The sequence below is a fragment of the Colius striatus genome, chromosome 13 (assembly GCF_028858725.1).
Source record: "Colius striatus isolate bColStr4 chromosome 13, bColStr4.1.hap1, whole genome shotgun sequence".
NCBI classification, from domain to species: domain Eukaryota; kingdom Metazoa; phylum Chordata; class Aves; order Coliiformes; family Coliidae; genus Colius; species Colius striatus.
The window spans coordinates 10,522,951-10,540,900 of record NC_084771.1 but is presented as its reverse complement, the minus strand read 5'-3'; the positions used below and the strand labels follow the sequence as shown (position 1 = coordinate 10,540,900).

General features: G+C 45.1%; 1 protein-coding gene across 1 annotated transcript in view; it reads left to right on the top strand.

Annotated features, from left to right (window-relative positions):
* Positions 1–17,950, top strand: part of ARHGEF9 (Cdc42 guanine nucleotide exchange factor 9) — a 196,573-nt gene that overhangs the window by 127,416 nt on the left and 51,207 nt on the right. Inside the window, exon 5 of the mRNA XM_062006749.1 lies at positions 7,999–8,178. Coding sequence (XP_061862733.1) covers positions 7,999–8,178 — 180 coding nt within the window. The remainder of the gene's footprint in view (positions 1–7,998; positions 8,179–17,950) is intronic.

Below are 17,950 nucleotides of genomic sequence, written 5' to 3'. Positions count from 1 at the left end.
TTTGGCCCTTGGAGTTTCCAAGTACAACTCTAGGTCTTTGAGGCAGTTACAGCCTTTCTTTAAGGATGTGAGGAGTCCCTTCTGGGGCTAGAAGACTGGGATTTGCGTGGGTAGGTAAGGTTTAGATCTTGAGGAGTATTTAGACATTTGTTTTGTGTGTGCTGTAATGAGAGATTTGTGCTGACAGCCTGTGTTGGCCCCGGGTCAGTAAAGCACCGAGTGCTGCACTGGCCGTGTCTGATGGAAGGTGCTGTTTTCCTCAGAGCCGTTGAAACTTTGAGGCCCAGAACCAATCTCATCATTTATCTGAGTTAAAAAATTATGGTTAGTGGTTATTTGTAATTGCTCTACATGAAAGATTTGTCATAAGGCAAGGGGAGGTTTAATGTGCCCAGTACACAGAAGGGATTGGAAAGCAATTACAGTGACATATGCATCATCAAAGCGGAGGACTGGTTGGTGCTCCAGAGCCAATTAAAACCCACACGGGCAGTGCTTTATTGGGGTAACTCTGCCTTGTTGCTAGTCCTTCTCCTCATTGCTGCCTTGGTTTTATAGGCACTCTCAGTTGCCCTGCTCAGCTCTGTGTTGCAGCTGTTATTATTGATAGGAATGACATGGACAATAACCGTGATAAGGTGGAGAATGAGGCTAATACCGTACTCTGGAGTCTACTACTGTGTCCTGTATGAGGCCAGAGGGTTTCATGTGTGCCAGGCAATATCTTTTCAAGGAAATTTAAATGAATGAAAAACATAACAACTCAGTCCTAATAAACCTTTAGGTCTCCATTGGTTCTCCATCTTTAAATTATATATGTAAAGCTTCCAACCAAGTGTGATAGTCTTTCCAGAATTTGAGGGTATCAGAGGCTCTCTCACTCCAATCAGCCTCTTTCAGCTGAAATCCAGCCATTAGTCAAATTCATCAAAGGGCTTGAAAGCAGAAAGGGAAATTCTTTGCCTTTGTGTGATTGCACCTCTTCAGAGAATAAGCAAATCAAGTGGAAATGCCCTCCCATTTGTTTTGTGAATGAGCCGTGCAGCAAATCCACTATGATTTGGCATTATTCACTTTGTATAATTTCTGACGAGAGGTTTAAAAATAAACACACAATCAAAGGGACTATTGGGAGATTATACAAGAGCAGAAGTACAACACGATGGGGTGGGGTGACATTTTCTTGTACGTTTCCTTTTTTGTCTGTTCCCTCAGCTGAGTGAACTTGCCCTAGTTGTGAAAACCAGGGAAAGGCTGGATGGAAACATGGGCTGCAGCTTCTGTTGTCTGTGGAGCTCAGGTGAACTCCTCCTCAAATCTCTCCCACGCCTGTACCCTAACGTGGTTTTCCTGTGGGAGACTTAGGGGTGGATCTCAGCAGAACTATGAACGTCCTCCTTGGGAAATCTTTAAGATGATGGCATTGTTGTTTCAAGGAATGGCCTCATGATGAACAGCCTTATCCATCTGTGCTGTGTTACTGCTCGTGAGGGAGCAATGCAGTCAAAACGCACAAGAGTAAAGCAGTGTGAGGTGCTTTTCCTCTGGGAGCATGGGAAGCAAAGCGATGTTCTTGTTTGGCTGGACATTGGCAGGTTGTTTGTGTATTGATTTCTTTGCTCTGAACACTGGCTCCCTGCATATTCTTGTTTGAAGATGTTTTGGCTGCTGCCATTATGGAAGGGTCTGTTGAATACAATGGGAGATACTGTCATTATCTTACAGGGCTTCTGTGTTGTCTGAATAAAGGGCATGTCTGTACAAGGGTAATTTGATGAAGTGGCATCGTCTCCTGATGCATCTCCATCTCTCCTTCACAGCCTGCTCCTGTTCGTGCCGTCCCACTCCTCTGGAGGAGCATGTACTTTGTGTAATGCTCATTTGAAAGGGAACTACCTAGAGCTTCCTTTATTATAATAACTCTGTTGATGCAGTAATAAATGATCTAATAGAGAAATATTTCCCTGCCTTAAGATTATTCATATTACCCAGAGGCCATGGTCCTTGAAACTTTGTAGGTACTTAGAATTTTCTAAGGAGATGATGATCTATGGTAGACTTCAGTCAGTAGGGACTAGTAAATCCTTCATTTCTTTTTCAAGTTGGCCCATAAGAAGCCAGTAAGTGCTGATTAGTTGGGAATACTTAGGAAAGTTTTGCAATAATGGCTGATTTCACTAAAACATGTTTCATACTTGACTGCCTCACTGCGGGCAGTTGCTGAGAAGGAGCAGATGTTATCCTCCAACTGTGCGTCGTGGCTTTGGGAGTGAGCAAAGTCAGGGAGAAGGCACCAGATGCATCAGGGACAGAGGCTCATCCATTCCCCTAACTCTTCTTTCAGGAGACCTCATCTTGCAGAGCTGCAGCAAAGTCCCTTTGCAGTGACAGCTGCCTGGAAGAAGCTGTAAACCTTGGTTTAGAGGGCACTTTCAGAAATGTACTTGAGGAAAACATCCTAGGTGGTGATCCTGGGCTTTTTTGGTCAGGATGTGCTATAGATACAGGCTGTGAAATAGGAGGTGGCAAGGTGTGTGGGACCTGCTGCTGCAAGAGGGTCTTTCATGGCATCCTCCTTCCCCATCCTCTCATTTGGGTCATGGTGGTTTACTCCAGGCTTGCTCTAGTCAATAGGTTAGGCAGTGATTCCACCATGTCATATAACAGGATGTTGGTTCCTGTTACTCCTTCTGGTTTTCCTGCTTACTTTGACAGGGAGAGTTATTTTATCTTGATAGCAGCACCACAAAGTCATGGCCAGAAAAAAAACCCTTCAAACACAGAGTCAAACTACCACTTTTGAGCTCCTTGGAAATTACCCCCGTAGCATTAATGACAATCCCTCCCTAGTCTTTGGATAGCATGAGGAAAGGAGGAAACAGTTGGGATCATTCATCAGATGGGCATTTCTGAGCTTTCCCAACACTGATGAGGACAGTCACAGCTAGGTGAGCTCAGCAAAGGTTTTGCAACAATGTGCCACAACGTGTTTGCTGTGGTACAGCCTTCAGCATCGCTGCCATGGTGTGCCAGGGACAGGAGCACACACTGATGGCACTGCACCCCAGAGGCTGTGACTTGCAGAGTCCTCTGAAACCCTTGTGTTTTTTTACTGTTTGTTGTTGTTGTCATTTGATTTTGGCAGCACCTCTAATGTAATTCAGTACTTCCAGTGGCCACGTTCCATCCTGGAAATAACACCAGACTAGAAGAGAAAGGAAAATCCACATAAACCTTAAGTGGGAATGGTTTCATTCCTTTCCACTGAATTGCCTTGCTATTGTGAGAGCATTCACCTGTTGGACATGAGTGTTTGAAATGTCTTAAATAAGCGCATCTTTAGAGTGAGAGTTTGTGACTGGATTATTGGAGGTTTACAGAGTACTTTGGAGACCTGGGGTGAAAATCCCTGGCAAGGCTGGCACATGTGATCCTGGTGATAATACCCCATGTTCTTAGTGTGTATTCCAGGAATGTGTCAGCTGTGCATGTAATTAGAGAGAGGGTTTCCTTTTTTTCCCCTTTTTCTTTTCCTCATTAAGTCAATTTATTTGTGGTACTGGCCCATAGAAGTGGCCTCTCATCTGTCTGTCCTGTTACTTGTCCTTGGCCATGGCCAGGTGTTTGCTAGGAAGTGAAGAAGGACCCATGATGAACAGTGACTGATCCCTAAACCACACACAGCATCCCAGTAGTTAGCTTGGTTTTCTGCCCACGGAGAACATTTTCTCTTCACTCCACACAGACAGTGGTTGGCAGTGCTCTAAGGTGTCCTGTAAAACACTACAAATTATTCTCAGATCTGTGGTTAAGAAATGCTCTTGGGCATTTCTCTTGCACTGATGTTACAGGGTGAAGGCACCAAAAGAAGTTTTCTCTTTGTGCTCTTCAGTTTGAACAACCAACTGACAAGAATAATTGACTTTAAGGGGAAGTAGGACTTCACCTGGAAGACAAGCAGTAATCAGGCTATGTCCAAACCAAATGTGCATTATCACCTGTTGTGTTTCTTCTAGCTGCCTCCCTCTTCTTACGAGTAGGACACTTTTCCCCGAGTCCTCATTATTGTAAATGTACAGGGTTGAGGTTTTGTGAATTCTTCTGGTGGGCACAGAGAACATAATTCTATTTACAACCACCTTTGCATCCTGAGAAACTGCTGTGTCTGGGAGAGTGGAATTTAATATTTGACTCTTCCTATTGTGATTGTTATTGTTAAATCCAGTTCTTTGGTGATGGCCAAACTGTAGGTGGGACGAACGTAAGATGTTGGAAATGTAAACTTCTGCATCACCCAATTAAACACAGAGAAATAATAATTTCTAGGGCATGATTCACCTCACTGGAAGGTAGACAACTGAAATAGCTGAGATGAATCACACTCCAGATGTGTCTCTTTCTCTTCACTGATTATAAAGGAGTACTGATGACTGTCTCAGATGCTGTGTGGCAGATATGTAAAATTATGGGAGATCTTCAACTGAGTATCTCTGACCACAGCGTGCATGGATTTGAAACCAAGAGATGTTAAACTTTTAAAGTGATGAGCTCCTATGTTGAATTCTCTCAGAAAATAATATTTTATCCTGACCTTTCTCCAGTTCATCATCTCCTGCTGCTGCAGATGTCAGCTTCTGTCTCTGTAACCCTGCCCTGAAAGACTCAGACGGCTCCACAGATGCAGCAAGATGTCTTGCAAAATAAATTAAATTGGATCTTTTAATTTTAGGCTCTGACATTCTCTCCATGGATCCAACACATGCAGTGGCTGGAACTTGAATTCTGCCATCCCGCTGCTGTCCCTTTTTTTCACAAGCTGAATTGAGTTTGTATTCCTGTATTCCTGGCATATGAATCCCTTTCTTGGGACGGGGGGGTAGAAAGGACCAACCAAAGGGGCCTTTCTTCTATCTGCTGGCAGAAGTCAGTGAAAGCCAAAAATTTACAGCCTTTCTCCTTGATGCTCAAGAAGCACTTTGCAAAACCACCTCAGCTTCTGACATCCACTGAAAGCATCTTCCAGATCTCTGCGTTCCCAGCAGTAAAAGGCCAAGCACACGAGTCTGCTCCTCTGCCCTCTTCAAGCCCTACCAGGCCTTGCCCCTGGCCAAGCCTTGCTCCTGGGAGTGGACATCTTGTGCCTCAGGCTCAGAAATGCACTTTTGCAAAGTAGGCTAGAAGGCTCTAAAACACAATCCCTCTGAAGTTTGGGTTTCAGTGACGTTTCTGTGGCAGTTCATGCCCAGAACTACATCTCTGTGAAGTGACAGCGGAGTCTTATGTCAGCTGAAGCAGAAAAAGCAGAAACACGGCTTCTGCGTAAATAGCTGTGTTCCTGGTTCATCATCAGTGAGAAATGGATAAAATACCCAATGGCAGTGACAAAAGGAACGAGCAGCAGGCCAGGCAGGTTTATTTTTTGACAAGAAAACTGATTTTCTAGACAAAGAGATGGTACTTTAGCTCATTTATTTACAGAAGCTAAATGCAAGTTCCCAGTGAGCCGCTGGTGGGAGGTAGCCATGAGAAAAAGAGGGAGATTTCATCTGTTACTGCAAGATTTCTGTGACAGTGCAATATATATTTCATGCTGTTTACAAATCTCTGGTAAGGTCTCTGTGGGAATAGTAGTTACAGTTCTGGTCATCTTATGTTCAAGAAAGATGCAGGCAAAATATCCAGATGCCTAAAAGTGCTGGTGAAATACTCAGGGGAGAGAAGAGCTGTCTGCTGAGACAGGACTGAAGAGCAGAGCTTGCTTAATCAGGGAAACCTCAGGCTGGGTAGTGTCCAGCAAAGGGGAAGCACTAGTGAAGAAGAGCTCAGTCCTGGCAGAAGAGCAGATGACTGTTAACTGGCCTTGAATGTAGTGAGGGGGTCTTATTTAGCTGTGAACTCTCCATTTCTTCCAGATCTGTTTTGGGTTTCTTTGTGGTTTTAAATTGATTCATATTTATGACGGCATCTAGAAACCTTTACTAAGAGCAGTGCAAGGTATTGTGAGAAAGCACTGAAACATGTCACTGTCTGAGTTTAGCATTCAGTTTTTGCACTGGAATCAGGAATCAGTCTTCATAACTTGTGTTTTTCCAGGTCTAGCTACCCTACTTTGCTAAGTGAGGGCCCATAGCTGGAGTGAAGTGAGGGTTCTACACCACGTGGCTTCACATGCCACTAATTGGATGGGTTCCTCTAGAGCAGCTCTGTCTCAAGAGCCCAAACATGCATTAAACCCACAGTAATACGGTAGATAGTCTGTGGATTTTGAATTGGAAAGGATGACTTGTCAAAATGGAAGTAGGCAGGAACAAGAGAGGAAGGCACTAAGTGTCAAGTTAGGCTCTCTTAGGTCTTGCTGCTTTATGTATAACTGACTCTAATAATTGAAGAGCTGAAACTGCAGCTGTAATTGTCACAAACCTAAGGAGCTTGATTTTCCTTTAAGGAAAGTCAGTTCAAGGAAAATGGTAAATCAGATCCTTTAATCTGTTGACTGAATTGCCTGTAGGGACTTGAATGCTTCTCTGCCTTTATGCTGCGAACCCTGCAGCAGTGCTAGAAGGCTTCCTGCAAGCTCTTGCTCTGCAGGTAGGTATTAGCAGGCATTTTGGTAAGCCAGACTTCGAAAAGAGCTGCTAAGAGCTTTCTAACCATTTCCCAGTGTTTCTACTCTTGCATAACCGCTGCGACTGGTTATTGTCTTTATGCCTTGTACTGCTTGCCTAAATTGAAAGGGTATCTGTGGCTGTTAAAGTCTTGCCGTGTGGAAGGTCTGTAATGGTTTGCAGTGCTGAGCTTTTTCTCTGTGAGCTTAAATTCTGATTTGGAGGCGAGCCCAAGTACATATTCAGTGCGTCTCAGACGGCAGAATTAATGAATAAGGTTCAGGATGGCCCTGACAAGCTAACAAGCATATGGGTAAAGTCTATATTTGCTAGGGCAGTCTTACTGCTCAGTGTAGAATTCCTGCAGTGGCTGAAACATAAACACAATTTATTATTCTGTTAATAAATTCTGAGGAGCAGTGGGTGTCCCAGGCATGGATGGATGATTTGTCTTGTGGATTCACAAGCATCAGTGTTAGGATGAGTCCTTCCTACAAGCAGTTTTGTATCTATAAAAATAGGTGGCTTACACTGAGAACAAAAACTGGCTAGGGCCTTGCCATAGTGCTGGCCCAGTTCTGAGGTGACCTTATGCTGTGGGTGGTGAGACGTTCAGTAGGTCCCATCAGGCAAGAGTTTGGCCTCAGTCCAGTTTCTAGTGGGCAAGTGTCTGCACCTTGAAGACTGTCACAACGGCCAGTGCCAGCAGGTTTCTAGTGGGTAGAATGGGGTTTGGAGGTGCTGTGAAGCCGGGCTAGGCTCCAGGTCAGGTCTGAAACAGGTCAACAGGGTGCTATGGTGCCCTTCTTACCCGCTGTGTAGCTTGGAGATGTCAGAAGCAAGGGATATCAGTTCATCACTAAACAGCTACAGAGGGTCCTGGTTTAAAAACAAGTGTTCTTCTAAGTATGTTTGGAAACTGCTTGAATTTGTATAGAGAGCCTTCCAAGCCTGACATTTGGTCCTTTAACTGAGTAAACTTGCTCTGAAATGAGAATTCCTTTGCAGGACACCATTGCTTGTGTTTGCTGTTTCTGAGGCCTCTGAGCTATTCCTTGCACCAACCAAGCTGTGCCTGAAGGCCGAGTACCCTGGCAGATGTGCATGCTCGGGGTGGTGGGGAGGGGGCATTGCTGCTTTCTCCATGCATAAGGCCAGCCCCTCAACATCTGCACGTGGTGCTTGCTTGCCTGGCATGGTCAGGAGCAGTCTGGAAATGGTCACGGGCCGGGTTACACCACATGAGGGTGAAGTGTTTACAGATTGGAACCGGGGAAGGTTGTTTCATTTTGGCTGGGAGCTGTTTGTTTTTTCTCCTGTGCTGCTGCTGTGCATGTGTTTGCATCAGGGTAACGGAGCTGTTATTGACTGCTGGTTTTTTTTGTTCCCAAAGCTGATCAGTGGTGGTTCTATTGTAAGTGCTGAGGCAGTATGGGATCACGTCACCATGGCCAACCGGGAGTTGGCGTTTAAAGCAGGAGACGTTATCAAGGTCCTGGATGCTTCCAACAAGGACTGGTGGTGGGGTCAGATCGATGATGAAGAAGGATGGTTTCCCGCCAGCTTCGTGAGGGTGAGTGACTTTCTCCTTTTTACCACTGCAATGAATCACTGTGGCTGCTGCTAAGAATGGGAAATGAACTGAACTCATTACTGTGTCTCTTGTTATTGATGCTCATTTCCCATGTGTCTGTTTTCTGTTTGAAAAATGCAGATTGAAGAAATGAGAACCAGGTAGAGGGAGACTGGAATAGGCATTGGCTCTGCTTTTTATACCCATGGGATGTGGAGTGGCCTTTGCTGTGTGTCTCTTGTAGCCTCTCTCCTTAAGCAGTTGTTCTTTGGAAAACTGGTTAAGTATGGTGCAAGCTGTGAGGAGATGATTTGGTAGGGCTGAAAGTGAGCTGTGTGTGGAAGAGCTTTCTGGTCTGCCTGTACCACAGGGAGGTGTCAACCTTCCCCTTTGCAAAAGCAGAGCAGTGTTTTGACACCTCAGTGGTTTTGGATGTAAAATTACTTCACTAATTAGTCCATGACCAGCTCTGGTTATTTTTTTTTAAGGAGAAAAGGCACCATTTTTCTTGTGTCTCTGTGTCTGCAGCAGGTTTGGCTGTATACAGCCACCTTCAGTGGTGATCCAGCCTTTCACACATAACAAGGGTTTGAGCACTTATCTTTTTTTTTGGCTCAGTATGTGTGCAAAGAGCAAAGGAGAAGAAGATGCCCTTTTTGCTGTCATCAGCTGCTGCCACATTATTTGGGTGCTCCAGAGCCTTCCTTGGAGAGTCAAGACATCAACTTTGACCTTGTGTGCTTCCTTCTCCCCTCCCTTCTGCGCAGGGTTGGATAGGTGGGATCAGAGATTTGGTTCCTTTAGAAGCTTAGGGAATATGGTTCAAACAAATGAAGATTTCTTTTGCCTTGTAAAATTGTGTGAAAGATGACTCTTTCCTCTGAGCCTTCCAGGCAATTTGACAAGCTCTGTAGCATTAAGGGGAAGACAGTTCTCTCTGAAATGCATGCTGAAGACCATGCTATCTCCTGAGGAGATGCCATGTTTGCTTTGGTTCTCTGCCTGTCTTACCCTTCCTCTTTTTGGGCAACCCTGCCTCATCAGTATGAATTTGATTACATCACTTCATCTGGGAAATAGATGTATGGATTAGGAAAACTGGGTTAAAATGTAAAATCTGGTGCTTTCTAGTGATGTGCAATAACTGATGACAAGAGAACACAGACCTTTGCTCAATTTTGCCTCCCCAGTGCATGTTTTTCATCCCTATGTAGCTCTTTTGTCTTTCTTAGGTCTGTTAAGTGCCAAAAGCAAGAGATCAGTTACTGGAACTGAAGCCTGGGCTGCCTGTGTGATAAAGTTTAGGCTGTTATTCCGGGCTAGAGCTGCAGCTAGTGTTTGGTGTTTTGCTGAGCAGGACACAGTTGTGACCCTGCAGTCAGTGGAGGTAACACATTCGGAAAATGGGTTTGTATCAGGTGTGGTCAAGGTGGTAATCTTATTGCAGAAACCCCTCTGGCCTGTGTTGCCAGCACATCTCCTCTGTGTTGCTCACTGCAAAGGATCAATTAGAAAAATCTGTCTCATTATTTTTGCTTGATTCAGAGACTGACAAGTTCTGGGCCAGCTGAACTTTTCAGTGCATTGACCAGTGCTGTTTTCTTTGTGATTCCAGGGAAAGGATTTAATATCCTTTTGTGTGTGATGTTGTGAATGTGCTGTTCATGTTAGCTTTAATAACCATCTTGTTTTGTACTATCCTGTTTTCTAAAAAAACCCACACCAAACAATGAGAGAAACAAGCCTGTTTACTCTAAGACCCAAAAGCATGGATCATTTGGCTTGGCTGAGCTTTCCCTCTCTCCCTACACTTTTCAAAGGCTGGAAGGGTTGATTTTAGAAACTGGGGAAAACAAAGGAGAGGAATCGATGAGTCTGGCTGTTGTACACAAGTGTCTGAACAACATCCTGGAACAAACCTTGATGCTTTGGATCATTATGGCCTTACCAGGCAAGTTTCTTCCCCATTCTTTCTCATGTCACTACCCAAGTAGCTTGACTTTCCTCTGACAAAATCAATCCTTCCATCAGCTCTGCAAGAAGCCATCTTGGTTATTGCATCTGAGACACTTGTTCAGTGTGGGCTGCGACCAGACACTTGCCCTGGGACTGAGTGGAGCACTCTCAATGGGGGAAACTGCATGGTTTTGCTGCCATGAATGAGAATTAATATTTCTAAATAAAAACCAAGCATTAAAAAAAATCTGCAGGCAGAGTTCTGGCACAGTTTGTCCAGAGCTCTGCAAGAGAGGCTGCAGGGGAAAATTTGCCACTCAGGTTTACCAAACAGAGCTGGCTTCTCCACACAGCACTTCTCAGCGTGCTGCCACGAGGCAGCCCACTCACTGGTTGTCCTGTGCTGAGAAAACAACTGCCATTTGGGCTGTCATGTTCTCCTCTCCTCTGTTGGCTGAGGTCGCTTGCTTGCCTCTTCATTTCTATTCTTGCTTCTTCCCTGCGCCCCCCTTCACTCTCTCTGGCTTTCTTGGTAAGTACGTTGAACCAGCTGCCTGCAAAGCCTTTGGGGCCTTTAGGGAAGGTGCCTGTAACCCCTCTTTTGCTTACAGGACCATTGGCAGCAGGTTTATGCTTCTTCAAGGACTGTTTAACCTGAACCCTTCTCACTTTGCTCTTCTCTCTGGTTTTTTGTTTCTTATTCAGCTGATCACTCTTGCATAATGAGGAGGCTTGGTTTCTTCTCTGTTGTACTTTGAGCCCTGCTTTTTTAAGATGATGCCAGAAAAGTGCCTGATTTAGCCTGGGTGGTTCTAGTTTTACTTGCAAAATAATTGCTTTCCTTCATATCTGTATTTCTCTTATGCAAGTACAGTAGGAAAAGGGAACAGTATGTTGCATAGCAGAGGATAGAAAGTGGTTCAAGTAAGGGATGACAGGACAAACCAGACAGGTATCAAACCAAGTAGGATTAATTTTAGGATGTTTTAGGCTGCAGCTCTGTTGTAGGAACTAACAGGGAGTACAGCAGAAGTTCACTACAAAGTCAGAGTCATCTAAAAGTCATGTGAATCACATCTGAGGACAAAACTGGGCTGGAAACCTAGTTTGCAGCGAGATGTCTGACGCTTCTTGCTCTCCAGCCAGATCATATGAAAATCTTTGGCAAAGCATTTGGCACTCACAAAATCTCATAGCAGGAAAAAATCACATTTACAAGTGCAGAGGAAAACAGTAACCTGTGGATTCCCTTGGCCTCTTTTACATGCGGGGTTGGGAGGGGTCGCAAACAAAAAACACACTTGAATTGCCTGCAGGTACAGGAGTTGTTCACTCCATCTCTGACACCTGCAGTTATCCTCTTAGTAGCTTGAGACTTGGCTAGAAGAAGGGAGGAGAGAGGAAAGCTGTGGAGTTTTAGGAGCACAGGAACTTTGAAAGGGAAAGTGGATGATGACACAATGCTTTTGGGGAAGAGAAAAAGCACAGCCTACGAGAAGTACAGTTTGGAGACAGGAAGCAAAAATGGTGAATGGTTTCCTGCAGGAGGCTGCTGCACTTGGGGAGAAAGTTATGAAAACCCCTAAGTCATTAGAGAGGTGGATGAGAACTCCAAAACTAGATGTAAAGCTGAATAATGAGCTGGGTTTAGGACAGATTACTGTGTTTGTGTTTCAGCACGTTATTAAGGGAGCACGATGGACAAGCACAGGGTGCAACCATCAGCCTTGTAATTATCTGCACAGCATCTTTCAATGTCCTGTCAGCTTTGAGGGGTCTGAGAGGGTGGGAGATACAACTGGGGAAAAAACAGGGAGAATTTTAAACAGGATTCCAATATTCTTGTGGTGGTGATGCTTCTTGTTGCTTTTCTCTGCTTCATGGGTGGCAAAGCCTTGGGCTGTCTTTACATGATGTGGTACAATGAGTTTTTGCATAACAGCACATCCAGTGTCCACATCCACTCAAAAACATTGGCTTAGTGTTTGTAGGGAGGAATTTACAGCACAGAATAATTGTCCAGTACTGCAGATGGATCAGTTGTCATACCTTAAGGTCTCCTTCTGAAAACATAATAAGTCTCAGAGCAAAGTTTTGATTGCAGAGTCCAACATCAAGTCTCCAAAACAGCCCGGGAGAGGTTCAAACACTCCAAATGGAGGAAATCAAATGGCATCATGTTTGAGCTCTGACATATTTCCACTCAAAAAGAACTGCAGAAATGGAAGCTTATGGATGTTTAGTGCTGTGAAATTTTACCAGAGAGACACAGCAGAATGCAACCATCCTGGGCGGAGAAAGGGATTTATTTTGTTATAAAGCTCTCCTTCATCTCTTTGAGTACCAAGAGGCAGCCTGAATTTCCAGAAAACGTTTCTTCTCAACTTAAGAGCTGTGACCCTTCAGTCTTTGTGTTTATTAAGCTAAACTCAAGAGCAAATCTGAGGTTGGGGAGGTTTTACGACAACTTATTGTAGTGCACAGTGTCTGTTGAGCTCTCATGCAGAAATGAAGGGTAGTGGTCCTCCAAAGGCCTGAGCAAAGGTGAGGCAGAAATTCTTTGTTGTCCACATGTCTGTCTGAGGAGAAAATGCCAGGGTGGATCAGTGCAGCAATGCTCCCTGTTCTCTCTCATCATTGCCTAGGTTTCCCCAAGTGCTGTAATTTTAGATTGATTTTCCTGCTGAAACACTGCCTTTGACCCACTTTATTTTCTGCTGCTGAAGGAGAAGTGCCAGATAAATTGGTGTAAGCTTTTAAGGCTGTTTGGAAGGAGACTCAGCCTCTTGCCTTCCTGCCTAGCAGCTCGTACACGTTATTGGGTAGGTGGGTTTAGCTTTTATTTGTAGGAGTTACAACTGCTCAGGATTGCAGGAGTAGTTCCAAGAGCCAGCCACATCTTGCTGCCTCATCTGCTTTTTGTAGCCTTTAAAATCTCATTGTATGTGTTAGGGATCTTGATCCCACCAGCACATCAATCATCACCCGCTTCTCCCACCGCTGCAGTCGTCGCGCTCCCGTTTGCTTAGTGACAATGGCAGTGGCATCAGGGAGAGATTTTTCCAGAGGAAAGAGGATGGCCCTGAAGTAGCACTCACCTGTTGGACAACCACACCGGTGTGTGCTGCAGTGTCTGCTGCAGTCAGTGCCTTGTAAAGGAGATTTTATTCTCCCGTGGCAAATCCGGCATAAAAATAGCTTTGGTTGGAGGTATGGCACAGAGCAGAGCAGCCCTGCACAGCGACAGGGTGCACTGCAGACAGACTGGGGCTTGGCGTGGACCTTTTTCAAGTCAAGCAGCATTTTAGCATCCAAATGCTGCCTGTGCTAATTGCAGCTGCCATTATTGTGGCAATTCATGCCACTCGGGCAGCTCAGCACCCTCCCGATCCCCAAAGGTTCAGATGCCACGCTTGGGCCCTTCCCTGTCCAAAAAACCCCAGTGTTTTGAGGCTGTTCTTTGGATCAGGCAAACTAGGCACAAACCTTTGCAACTCCTTCCCTGTCTTCTACCAAACAGGTCATGAAGAAAGAGCTTTTCCCTGACTGAAGCAGCAGCTTCCTTGGCCTAACAAGGTTTCTGCAGTGAGCTGCTAGAGCTGCTGAGCTTTTGCTCTTCCCTGTTGTGCATCCCATGTGGCATCACACAGTGGGGGCTTTTGTTTTCTGGGGAAATGGGGAGGGCTGAGCCCTAACTCAGAGTATTTTTTGTGGATATACTGTAGCACATCTGATTCTCTGCAGTGTCCAAGCAACTTTCACGACATGCTATGTGGTAGAGCTGCAGCCCAGGGGAGTCTGTGCATTTAGACTGCAGGAAACGGAGAGATTGAGCACAGGGCAAGTTCTTTGGAGCCATTTTTGTTCAGCTTTCATGACCACAAAGTCTGAAGCTGTCCCTACAGAGTCCCCTGTTTTATCCTTTTCCAGAAATGAGTGAAGGGTGTTTCTCACCTTGGGTAAAGGGAACTTCTGAGGCTGAGAATGGAGAGTTTGAGGGGGGAAAGGAAGCACTGGAAGCGGGTTTGCTGAAGTTGAGGAGTTGCAGGAGGGAAAGAAGAAGTATCAAAAGAGCCTATGAACTGGAGGAAAGTGAGTCTGGAGCCAGATTACAGAGGGGAATATTCAGTCTGTGAGAGAAAATAGTGGTGAGGTCACAGAAGAGAAAAACAATTTACTTCAACTGCCTTTCTTTCAACTGCCAAATGCTCTCTGTTCCTTGTGGAAGAGGTCACAGGGAGAAGGTGGTCTGTGCTTCCCAGCAAACAGCATCTCAGCCACAGCCCCACACTTTCCCTGTGCCTGCAGCCTGTCCACAGAAGGGCAGGGAGGATGGGACTGATTGGGAGGAAAGGCAGCAGCCCTGCACCTTGCAACACCTGCCAGCTCCTTGCCTCCTCTCTGCAGAAAGGCAAGGGAGAAACATCTGCCCCTGGGCATTTGTAAAGCCCAGGCCAGTCTGTGCTTCCTCCTGAGGGCATACAGGAGCTGTGCCCCGATCACTGGAGTGACACGCTGAGACTGATGATGTTTTACTTATGCAAAGCTCTGCACCACAAGCCCTACTTGATTGCAAATAAGCCAGTGATCTTTTTAATCCACTGTAGAGTCCAACAGACTATGCATATAAAACAGTGCATGGGGTTGAAAACACCAGCTACTAGCTAACCACCAGCTTCTGGAAGAAGGGAGAGAAGCCAAACCCTGTGACTTGTGCAGCAGCTCTGCTGAGCAGGGGGTTAAAACAGCTGTAAGGCTCAACAATGCAGCTGATTTCAGTCTCCCACATCCCCTTGCAGTTGTTTTAGGGCTGCTGACACTGTAATACCACCGTTTGGTACCAGGTTTTGGTGAAGGTTGTGCCACTCACGTTGGTGTTTTGATGCTGGTGAGGAGAGATTCAGTGGAATGGCAACTGCTGTCTGGAAGGATCTGCCATATTACTCAATTGTGAGCCAGAATCCAGGATGACACATCATCTGTTACTTTTGTCCTTGCAAAAATCCAAAGGAAGGAGATTAATAATCCAGATGGCTGGTAAAATGTTTGTTTTAGCATGCTTTCTGATTATTATGAGGCTATCAGCCCTCAGTGCCTATTTGAGTAAAATGTCCTCTCTATACTGTGTATGCATTCAGCAGTCTAAATATATAATAATTACAGGTCAGCTAGTGTTGGAATGGTGCCACGTGGTGATTTTATGCACCATTTGGGTATAGCTGCAAATTGATAAATCACATTTCTACAGATTTTATATAAATCACATCTAATATTAACTAGCACAATGAAACCATCAACCTTCTCTGGCTCCCAGAACTGGATCCTTAGGCAAAAGGGGCTTCTTTTTATGTGACTATTTCACTTTCATCTGCCTCTGCAAATCATTATGTTATGCAGGAGCTGGTCATGACTTCCTAATTAGGGTTGAGTTTTGTAATAGAGCTATAAGCCTCATCATAAAGCCTGTTCTACTCCACGTGTAGGGTGGTCTTTCAATGTGAAACATCACTTAGGACTAGAATTATGCAACTGGGCTTTTTTTTCTATCTGTACTTTTTGTTGCCTTCTTTTAATTAATTCTTAGTACAAAGCATTTGAAGTGATTCTCAGGGCAAGTTCCATTGTTTGGCTTGCTGGACCTTTTTAGTGGTGTGGGGGAAACTCACACGGTACCATATCATTTCAGTGCCCGTGGTTTTTTGCATTGCAGAGGTGTTTAATAAGGCACCAAAGGCTGATTTATTGTTGTAGGGTTATTGATGATTGCTGAACAGCTGTTGTTATTTATTCCTTTAAAAAAACCCAAACCAGTTGGCATTGGGTGCAGTAATTTAGTCTGATATCCCAAACCCCTGACTGCCAAGCCACAGCCCCTAATTGCTGAGGAGGACAGGACAGGAGCTGAGAGAAACTTCTTGAAATCCAGATGAGTTGCAGAGCTGACAAGCTGCCAGGGAACTGAAATCCCATCCCTGCTGTGTGGAAAACCCCTCCAGGAGCTTCCAGAGGTGGCAGCCACCCATCCTGAGCAGGGAATACTGGGGAGATGATGTGGAACTGGGAAAATAACATGGAGTTTTGAAGTTTCTTTTACAATAAAGGAGACATTTGGACTGGGAGAGGAGACACAGCAGTGCATTTGTGTCCAGCTGAGGAAGAGAGAGCCCTTTTTCCACTAGTGGTATCTCAGATGAAGCAGAGGTCAAGCATTTCAGGCAGGAGAGCAATTTTGTGTCTAAAACAGAAGGAGCAGCCTACCTACAGGTAACTCTGGACCAGACTAGGATGAGGAACCCTTGAAGCAGCATCTAAATCAACTAACTATGACATTTAATAAGGTAATGGAAAAAAGAGTGTCACCCCCAGTTTGCCTCCTCCACCTTACTGTTGCCTGCAGCACAGCGGCATCGTGGTTCGAGCGAGCAGGTCGGTGAAGCAGAGAGGAGCTGGCTCAGGTGTTAGGTCAGAGGACATGATTAACACTGTAAGTGCAGCCTTCTCTTGCCCCAGCAGAGCCCAGCTCCTTTGCAGCACAGGCACAAGAGGATTTGAGAGCTGAAATTGCCAACCCAGCCATGCTGCATCAGACCAAAGGTCCATCTAGACAATTGGTTGCTACTCATGGATGAGTACAAGGATGTGGTTGGCCTACAGTGATGTGTTTAAGTCCATGTCTCAAAGTATGCATTAGCTTTTCTATGCCCTCTTCTTCAGTGTAAAGTCTGTCAGTCTCAAAAACTCATTAAAAGTGTCACTGATGAGGCAGATTATCTCCATTTACAGCTGGGGAAAGGCCTCCACCAGTTTAAGTGATGGGCCCAAGGCCAGCAGCAGAGCTGCCAGTGTACCTCATCTTTTGTGAGTCGTGGTCCAAACTTCAAATGATCCCCTGGAAGAACGATCCTTGCTTGAACTACAGAGAACTTTAGAGGTTAAGGCAGAAAGCAGGAGTGTTTAAACAACACAGTGGGCTTAATCCTTTCACCAGCTGAGGCTGGAGAGCGTGGGGTTGGAGGCACCAGTACAATTGTTGCATTTGTTTTTAACCTAAAGCAGAAGAAGTCATCTGGACTAGAAATGTAATTTTTTTCTCTCCCTTTTGGGAACATGAATCCTAGCAGGAAGGAGCAAGTGTTCCATTAAGGAGAAAAGCAGGACTGCTGAGATGCCCAGGTGAGGAAGCAGGGAGTGTTGCTGCAGTGCACAAAAGGCCCACCAAATTCTGAGGGTTCCAGAAAGCATGACAGTTTGCAAGCATGCTACTTGCCTTAGAGTTTCAAAGCCTTTAGGATTCATGTGCTCAAGCTTCCTCCCCCTTCCCTCTTCCACTTTTCTGCTTTACTTTTTAAATGAACATTGACATTTTTCTCATGATCACTTGACTCCAGGAGGCAGAGCCTTAAAAATACCCTCTGTTGCCAGACTGGCAGGAATGTCATGAAACTGGGTAACAAGCTGTTCCAGTTGGGTTTGGGAGAGCTGTAAAAGTAGCAGGGAGGTAGGATGGGAAGTTATTTTAAACTTCAGCCAATGGTGTTTAATTACCCACATTGGTCCTGCTTGATTTTCAACATACATTTGGTTTGTAATGCCGATAAAGCTGTCGTGAGGATATATCCCTCAAAGGACTTCCATGCAATCTGTCCTTCCCAGGCCCATTTTCTCTTCTGAGGATGGCCCCAGGTTTTCACAGCAGAGCCTCCTCTAGAATGTCACAGGTGGAAGTAAATTGGCCCCTGAGGTGGCAATCACTGCCACTGCTGGTGTGGCACTTACTCAGATGCAGCACTTGGATGTTTATTGTTCAGCATAAAAC